The sequence below is a fragment of the Sorex fumeus genome, unplaced genomic scaffold (assembly GCF_029834395.1).
Source record: "Sorex fumeus unplaced genomic scaffold, SorFum_2.1 ptg000006l, whole genome shotgun sequence".
Taxonomy (NCBI): Eukaryota; Metazoa; Chordata; class Mammalia; order Eulipotyphla; family Soricidae; genus Sorex; species Sorex fumeus.
Window position 1 is genome coordinate 52,043,832 of NW_026606063.1, and position 10,099 is coordinate 52,053,930.

General features: G+C 36.2%; 1 protein-coding gene across 1 annotated transcript; it reads right to left on the bottom strand.

Annotated features, from left to right (window-relative positions):
- Nucleotides 1-9,505: 9,505 nt before the first annotated feature.
- Nucleotides 9,506-9,866, bottom strand: LOC130035943 (U6 snRNA-associated Sm-like protein LSm2). The gene has a single exon (XM_056127886.1). It carries the CDS (start codon nucleotides 9,822-9,824, stop codon nucleotides 9,537-9,539), a length of 288 nt encoding a protein of 95 aa, XP_055983861.1. The 5' UTR covers nucleotides 9,825-9,866; the 3' UTR covers nucleotides 9,506-9,536.
- Between the last annotated feature and the right edge of the window lie 233 nt (nucleotides 9,867-10,099).

The following is a 10,099-nucleotide window of genomic DNA, read 5'->3' on the forward strand; positions in this document are numbered from 1 at the left end:
TCCCTTGAAAGCGATTATAACCTAATTTGACATGCAGTATTTGTATACTTATTCTAGTGTTATGATGCATTCACTGTGTTTACATAAATAGAAATTTCTGTATAATTACTTCAAGATAATGTAAAGAGTTAATCACATAAAATCCCACCAGATCTTTTTTGATATATATATTTTTAATTTGAAAGTAACACTTTCTTTGGAATTAAAGGGAGTCCATTTCTAAAATATTCTGTAAATCCTGAAGAATCTTATGTAAAAAATGTACTTTCTTCATCCATTCTTTAATTGATTCTGTCAATTAAGTTACAATGAGCCTAATATGTGCCAGATACTGCAAACACAAAATAGACATGAGTCTTGTTACATATAAGCAAGTCTAGAAGCACTTCTTGGAGAAAGGTGAAGATTTGCTTTGGTCTTTTCTGTTTATCTTAAGTAATTGTTGTTCTTTTATACACTGAAATATGCAAGAATAACTTGATATAAATATCAAGAGGAGAAAGGGAGAGGCATAATTAACATAAAATTATGGTGGAAGAACAATGACCATTTTTAAGTCTTCTTCTTTACCTAAGAAAACTTATCTTTATCTGCTGACATAAAAAGAATTTCCCAAATTGAAAATAAGTTATTAAAGTTAGGAAGAACAAACAGAAAGAAGCTTTCAAGACTGCAATTCAATATGTACATGTCAAATTAAGAAATACTTATTTCCTAAGTTTGAATCAGTTCCCCTTTTTGCATTTACCCACTTCCATTCATTTAGCTTCTCCCACATGTTCAAGTCATGTTCAAGTCTTAGCAATTTTGAGCTTTAATACCTTAAGTTAAAGGGGCTGAAAACTAGAACAGTGGGTAAGATATTTGCCTTGCATATGGTCAACCCAGCTTAGATTCCTCAGAGCCCCATAGGATTCCCCTGATCTTTGTCAGAAGCAATCCCTGAAAGCCAGGTCCTGAGCACTGCTGGGTGTGGACACAAAACAAAACAAGCAAACAAACAAAAACTTAGATAAAGATCCTATGCAAACCACCACACATAATGTGTACAATGAATAGGACTCAAAAACCTCTACAATGTCTTTTTATCAGAAAAATGAGGTTATCACTGGATGTGTGCACCATTGTCATCTCATCTCTTTCCCTGGAGTCTGTGAACAGAGAGCAGCCTGAGATGAGAAAATATCTTCATTGTTTTCTAGGAATAACTTTCCTCCATCATCATGCTCCAAACTTTCTCATCCCTGGATTCTTCTTTAATGTGTTTTCTAGAAGACAAAATAAATTTAGAGATAAAGTACGATTCATAATAAAATTGAACATTATTTTTCAGGATGAGTTCCATGAAATTTATATCTCAAAGCTGGTGAATAAGAGTCAAAGATTCAGAAATACATTATGTTATTGATATTATCTATAAATAATTAAAACATAAAGGCCCTCCCGTTGATCGTCGATTTGCTCGAGTGGGCCCAGTAACGTCTCCATTGGAGACTTTGTTGTTACTGTGTCTGGCATATCGAATACTCTCGGTAGCTTGCCGGGCTCTCCGAAATTAAAACATAAACTAAATTATTTTAAATGTTAGGTTATATCATTTAATTAAAACCTATTTAAAGCCAATATTTTAATAAAATTTTATTCAAATCCATATATACTGACTAAACTTCAGAGATGTCCAATGATGCCTGAGAGCAATTCAAATTAATGGGAAAAAGTATTGAGCATTTGACAAGGGGGGTTTTAGAACAACAAAAACAGAAAATTGTATAATATAAATAGCTTGTTCTTTTACCACTAGTTTTTCAACCACTTGTTCTTAAGCCATTTATATAATTAATTTATTCCAAACCACCATATAGGGAACTTTTGAAATTATACCTTGTAGGCAAGCTAATCAGCCACACCCTCTCTACTTACGTGTGGACTTTCCTACAGGGATTCTAGATCTACTTTATTCTCCCATTATAGATGCAATACATGCTCAGCATCATGGTGAAGGAATCTAATTCTGCTCTCAACACAATGTTCATACCAACAACTTACTTCACCTTTTTTGTGTGCTATAGTTTCACTTTCTGTAAAGTAGAAATAATTGTCATAGTCATGAGGACTTAAATGCCTTGAATGGCATGTAAATACATTGACTAGATTTTTCTTATTTATCTATCCAGCTTATTGCCCCTGTTCTAAGCTTCTATAAAGCTCTTATCAGAGCTCATAGGAGCATATCGTAATGAAAATAAGTCCATTTAAATGTGATGTCTTTCTCCCACTCCATAAACCCCCCCCCACTGAAATACTGACTTCCATTAATATGACTAACTGTGAAGTAACTGTGTTCATGACCACCAAATTATTTTGCATATTTTCTATTTATAGTATAAAACATAAATAATATGACAGTATAAAATATACAGCCTAATCAAATTTTCCTTTTTCATTGTCTTTTGGCTGACATAACTTTCTATCTGGCCAAACCTATCTAAATCAGACTGAAAAAGAAAAGTGTGTATGAACTACAGAATTTCTAAATTTTATTATTTTACATCCCTTTCACTAATTAACACTTTTATTATTACTTATGGGCTGGAGCGGTAGCACAGTGGGTTGGGCATTTGCCTTGCACACAGCCGACCAAGATTCAATTTCTCTGTCCCTCTCAGAGATCCTGGCAAGCTACTGAGAGTATCCTGCCTGCATGGCAGAGCTTGACAAGCTCCCCATGATGTATTCGATATGCCAAAAACAGTACCAACAAGTCTCACAATGGAGACGTTACTGGTGTCCACTCGAGCAAATCGATGAACAACAGGAAGACAGTGCTACAGTGCTGTTGTCGTTGTTAATAGTGAGGGTCACTCTGAGAAGTGCTCTGGAGTTATTAATGCCACTCCTGGTGGTTCTTTCAGGGGTGGGCCAGTCAAATGGTACTGGGGGTGGAATCCAGGATGTCAAACATGCAAGGCTTGAGCTATATCACATAAGTCACAACTCTGAACCACTAATCAGTACTTAGTAAATTTTTATGGTGTTTACTTATTTTAAAAATGACTTCTTTGTTATAATAATCTTCAAAGAAATAAAATATTTCTCCTGCTGCTATCTGTAGTATTTTCATAGTATCATATCAGAGCCAACTAGACATAGTTTCCAGGGGATGATAGGATGTTTCTGAGGAGAGCCTTCTCAGAAGCAGGGGGCATAACTACCACATGCTCTAATTTTGATGCTATTGCCCCAATTTTAACTTACTATCTCCCTTGTGTTTCAGAAAACAGATCTAATGTTCTTTCCTCCAGGTCTCTGTTGATTGCCTGAACTGTGATAATGCTGCTTGAAGTGGCCAGGGAATGGGGTAGAATTGGTGTTATCCAAATAAAAAACATGTTGGATATCACTCACAATTCAGTAATAGACACTCTATGAATTCTCCTTAAGGTTATTAAATTTTCAGCAGAATATCAGCTTAATATACTCTATTGTCTTCACTCAAGAGCTCCATTGTCTAATTTTAGTAAAAAAGGATACCAACAAAAAGAAATTTCTCTTACTCTGAGTTGGTAGAGTGAGAGGAAAGCTGTACCTATCCTTCTTACACATGGAAAAAATTTGCTTCAATGAACATCTATGTCTGGCCTGTTCATTAAAATGTCCAAAAAACTATTTAATGCAGATACTCTATTTTTTAGAGTTTTCATTTAAAAGATTTGAAAAATAGCCCAGAGATGTAGTACAATGGATAAGGTGCTTGTTGTGCATGCAATTAACTTGAGTGTGATCCCTGGCATCATACTTAGTCCCCTGAGTCCCACTAGTAATGATCCCTGAGCATAGAACCAAAAAAAAAAAAAGCCTTGAGCATAGCTGGGTGTGTCCCAAAAACAAAAAAAAAATGGATTAAGAAAAACTAATTTTTAGTTTCATTTTCTCTAATATCCAAAATATAAGATTTTGTATGTAAGAAATCTAAATAAAAGACAAATTATTAGAAGTATCTTGTTAGATGCAATATTGATGTTTAAATAAGATTAGGAAAGTTTTTTGTTGGAAAACAAATAAAATTTCACTGGCTCACCTCCAGCAAATATAATTTGTTTCCAGTTGGCACACCCCAAGGTAAGTTTATGAAAAATTATATGTACAGAAAAAAGGTATGCTTCTAATATATATATTATTAAAAGAAAATAAAAATGATTCTGTAATTTCACTTTAATGACTTTGCTCTAACAACTAGAACAGCTGCTTTAGGACAATTTTTGTTCAGGGTTGTTTTCTTTGCTTGAGAGAACTACTTACTGTAACAATTATCTACATGAACTCATTTACCAAGGTGACTAAACTACCTTCTGTTAGAGTGTCAAATTGCCCCAAATTGAAGGAGCAAATAGGAATCTGGATGTTTGTGTGAACAACATACTGTAAAATACCGGTAGTTATTCTTATTCTAACTCTTCAAATTCCTAAAGTGTAGCCTTTGAGTAATCCTCACCAAGTCAAGGATCATTTTACAGATTGCCTTCTGAAATTTTGCCATAGAGACAAACAAGACTGGAATGAATCAGTATGTATAAAGAGTTGTTAGGCATTCTTCTCTTTCCATAGATCTCTATGATATCACAAGAGTTACAAAGATAAAATTTCTAGTCATTGCTCCAGCTCTCACTTGTCAGTTGGCTTCTGGAAAATGTCATTGGTTATTGGCACCCTATTTTTGATATTTCAGAGAATGACATCCACTACATTATCATATGGAAAAAGTATAGATAGAAAATATAAACATGGTTGAAAATTTATACTCAGTGCTCAATATCAATAATTTTGTTAAAAACATTATTAATGCATATCTAAGGACAGACTTGGGAATTTAAATACATCTAAAATGCCACATTTCTGATTTATCTACTTATATTCAACTTATGTACCATAAAAATATGTAGTTACTTAACCCATATCCTTGAAATATTGACATATTCTGCTCTACAATGGCCACTTCACATGTCTTTCTCTTATAGTAGACAATTTTTTTATTAACGGAATTCAATAGGATTTCACAGGAAGGGAAGAAATAATACCCTTTTGCAATTTTTCATAGTTTCAATCCCAAACCCTAATGATGGCTAGTCATCCTTCCTAAACGTTTTGAATTTTGGAATATGGGAGTCAATTATAAGGATCATGGAACTATATTCTTGAATTTTAGTTCATTTATGATCATGTATTATGGTTTGTCTACAGTTACTAGGCAAATGTTATACAATTGTGTGAAAACAGGAGATACCACAGTGCGTGTTTGTATGCACATATGCATACACATATAACATATATACATACAGATATATGTAAACACACTTGAGAAGCAGTATTGAAAAGGGTCATTACAATCATTCAGGCTTTCCCAGTACAAGTGTAGCAGCACTGGAGTCATAAGACAATGATTTCATTTATAGCTTTAGCTATGATGACATTTTATGAAAAATCATTTCTATATGTTTTCAAAGGTAAATCAGATGTCCATTTAAAGATAAAATCTGAATTGGGTCAACATTTTGTTAATCAAATGTAACAAAGTGTAAGATAAGTTCCTCCTGGTGCAAAAAGAATTCTGAGTGTGCATTGGAAATGCATTTAAACAAGTCAAGCTGGTAGTGCATTCCTCCGTTGATTAAAATCTCCCCTTTTCATCACCAACTGATGAACTGTGTGTGTGCAGGAGGCGGGTGGGCAGGGGGTGGGCGGTGTGCAACTGACTGTGCTCAGGGTTTACTCCTGAATCTGTACTCCAGGATCACTTCTGGAAGGCTCAGGGGACATACGTGGTGCTGGGGATAGAACCCAGGTCAGTTATTGCAAACAAGTGCTGTACCTGCAGTACTCTCACTCAGGCTTGTTTCTCTCAGTTTGTGTTTAAAAACTTACACAAGTGAGATGGTCCAGTATTTTTTTTCTCTTTTTCTCTTTCTTCACTTATCATGACGAGCTCAAATTGTTACAATAGTAGGATTTCCTTTTTCTTTGTGATTGAATAATATTTCTTTGTGTGTATACATATATCACATGTGACATATACATATATCATATATTTTGGAATATCTGACTTATTTCATCTTTCTATAGTGCATATTTTTATTGGTAATATGGCAGAAGACCAAAGAGACTCATTGGAATTATTCTGTGTAGAGCAAACTATGATGAAAAGCTCAACTAAAGCAACATAAATAGAGATAGAGTGAAAGACAAAGCTGAGTTACAGGATGTAGAACTAACAAGATAGATTAGATGAAGGGGATGAGTAAAAGAAAGATATTTTACTTCCATATCCTTTGTGTAGCTTTATTAATATCTCAGCACAAACTTTTGTAGTGGCATATACATTTTTTCTTGACATTTAAAAAAAAACTGTCGGGGCTGGAGTGATAGCACAGCAGGTAGGGCATTTGCCTTGCACGCGGCCAACCCGGGCTTGATTCCCAGCATCCCATATGGTCCCCTGAGCACCGCCAGGAGTGATTTCTGAGTGCAGAGCCAGGAGTAACCCCTGTGCATTGCCAGGGGTTATACCATTGTCTTAGAGTGAAACACAAAACCATAAATGAACATCCTACAGAGCATGAAAAAAAAGATAAATAAAAAGAAAAAAATAAAAAAAAAGAAAAAAGATAAATAAATAAAACCTGTTGTTATGAAGATTGCTTATAATTTGAGAAATGCACTGTTCGTTCTAGCTATTGAGCAACCAGATATCAAATTTATTTCAAGTTTGACTTATTAGTTTATTAACCTGCTTATGTAGACAAGTTCAATTAAAGTGAAACTATGAAAACAAATATCAGCACTTCAATATTTTGTTAATGATATAAAGAAATACTTGGCTGACTAGAACAACTGCATTTAGTATTTTCCCAAATTTCTATGCAATTCACAATATAATAACAGACCCAAGAAACCTTTCACCTGTATTGTTAGCATTTACTCCATTCTTTTTATATGTCTGATCAATCAGTCCAACAATTTACCAAGGTCTGATTTGTAGCATGTGTTATTTCAAGCCATAAATATTCCTACCATGACTGAGTTCAAATTAGTAACATGGTGCCATGTGAACTCCATGTATGAAGATGTGCAGCATCACACTAGGTTGTCTCTACGACACAAATGCCACTGTCAAATAACAGATGAATGTGATAAGATATGTACTGACAGGCTACAGAATGTAACCTGCCCACATGGCAGAGTCTGGCAAACTCCCCATGGCGTACCCAATATGCCAAATACCAGTAACAATGATCGGTCTCATTCTCCTAAAGAGCGTTGAATATGGCACTTTCTTAAAAATCTCAGGGCTAGGATGAAGGAGACATTACTGGGGCCTGCTCGAGGCAATCGACGAATAACAGGATGGTCGTGATCATGATCATGATGTACTGAATGCTACCTCTGTTTGTAATATAATTTGGGGTGATTGGTTAGTGAATGCTACCTTTGTTTGTAATATAATTTGGGGTGATTGCTTAGGCCATACCCAGTGGTGGCTGTATAACACTTAGAATAACCTTGATCTGTGCTCAGGGGCTACTCTCAGTGATGTCAGTGTGCCATGTGGTTCTAAGAATTGGACCAGGGTCAGCATGTATAAGGCAAGCACCTAAACCCCTGGCCCTGTTTATAATTATAATTTAATTTCATATTTTCCTTATATAGCTTTTATAAGTAGTAATAAAATTATATAAGGAAAATATAAAATCAGCTGATACCATATTATATCTAAAATTCTTGAAGATTTAACACTAGTTCAGAACCCAGTACTCATTTAGCCTCAGCCCTTCACTGCTTATGTTAAGCATACACTGACCACTTCATACACTGACCATTTTCAGAGATCTAAGAGGTCACTTAGAAATTCAGAATAAAGACATCCCACTATTTTGCCCTTGCTTGTCTAAAAAGGCCACCTCCAAAGTTATACAGAGAGAGAAAGGCGGGTGGTCGGGAGTGGAGGGAAAGGAGTCAAGTGACTTGAAAGGGAAGCTATCATTTCTAGTCAAAGTATCACTTTCTAGAATTTGGTCAAAATATTAGAATTATCTTTGGGATATTTGGGAAAATTATTTATTGAGTTCAAAAACTAAAAAGAATAGGATGATCTATACCATTGTCTTAGAGTGAAACACAAAACCATAAATGAACATCCTACAGAGCATGAAAAATATTCTTACTCAATCTTATTCTTTATTTTGGGGGTCAAGGGGAGCACACCTGGCAGTGCTCAGTGTCTACTCCCAGCTTGGTTCTCAAAGTCACTCCCCATGTACTCAGAGAGGAACCTAGACCTCCTACATGCAAACCAGAAACTCAACCTCTTGAGCCACCACTCCAGCACCAAAACTATTCTTTTCCTTGTCTTTCACATCATTCACAGAACCAAAGCGAACCAGTTAGTCCTGTCTAAAATGATAGAGAACTGTCCCTGCTAACACCTCAAATTTAGTGACCTTTCAAGTTTTTTTTTTCATTTCATTCCACTCAATTTTGATACCCTTATCCAAACCCACATCACCTTTCCCCAGACTCACATCATCTTTCCCCAGACCACCACTTCCCCTAATTTCAAGTGGTCCTTTTCCCTCCACCCTTCCTCACTTGAACCTCATTGTACACAGAGCACCCAGAATAAATCCAGAATAAATGTCTTAAGATGTTAATAAGATTATGTCATTTCATTGCTTAAATTTTGTTATAAATTAGCCTAGACATTAGTCCAAATTTATTTATAAATTTTTATAGAAAGTTTAAGAACTGTAGAAAGGATGTCACCTGAAGAATGCAGACATCATATAATAGATATCAGACTAAGAGAATCCTGGTGTTATAGTGTGGGAATAAAAATCAAGATTTTCTTTATTTAATTATTTACTTATTCTTTTTTTTCTGTAATTTTATGGAGGTAACATTGTTTACAGTGTTTTCTATTTTATTGTTTTATACTTGCAATGCTACTTCACCACCTCATTACCAGAGTGCCAATACAAATCTACCACTGCCACGAGATCATCCCTTCCTCAGCCCTCTCCCTGCCATGGGAGCCCAATCTTTTTGTTCTGTTGACTTTATTGCATGGTTTAATTCTGTTGAAAATTATTTAATCCTTTGCTTAATTCTTTTATGTTCCACATGCCTGACATAATCTAGTGCTTTCTTTATCATTCTGATAAAATCTCTATTTTATTTTTCTTTTACCATCAAAATTTTATTTCCGATGCGGAGACAGATTCCTTCCATCCCAAAATGAATCACCTTCTTCCCTGAAGAGATCTAGGGAGGGTCTCTGCTGCCCAGGAAAAGGAGCGGGTAAGGACTGGCAGTTCCCTGTCCTATGGATCTGGTCTCCTGTTCTCAACAGAAGACAGTTGCCCCCCAATAATATGTTTTTCACCTGCTCATTCCTTTAAAAAAAATCTATGACTGAAACAACATAGCACCAGACTATCTAGGGGAGGGTCCTGGCTGGACCAGGAGGGCAGAGGGCTGCAGGACCATCACTGTTTCTGCTGGAGGGCCTCCTTCCTTGCTGCATCTTGTAGTAACTGTGCGTCAGCCTCATTTGTTAGCAACTGAACATACTGGACCACGGAGCTCCGGATGAAGCAGTTCTTCACCGACAACATGAGGGGATATTTCTCAGAGTCGGTGACGCTGATATTTGTTAGTTTGATGTTGAGATACTGAACCACAGAATGGAGTCTTCCACAGATGCTCAAATCATTCTTGAGTTTCACCACCACATCCTTGCCCACAAGGGACTTGAAAAAAGAATAAAAGAGCATGGTGCTCTTGAGGGAGTGCTGGCCAGGCCTGAAAGAACCGGGCCGGGGGTCTGCGTGCCAGATGGGCGGATCCAGAGCACAAGCCTGTGTGCAGGGCGAGCTTATTTTTCTTTTATTTTGTTTTCTTTTTTGGGTCACACCCGGAAATGCACAGGGATTACTCCTGGCTTTGCACTCAGGACTAACTCCTGGTGGTGCTCAGGGAACCATATGGGATGCAGGGTCAGCCGTGCAAGTCAAATGCCCTACCTGCTGTAGTATCACTCCAGCCCCTT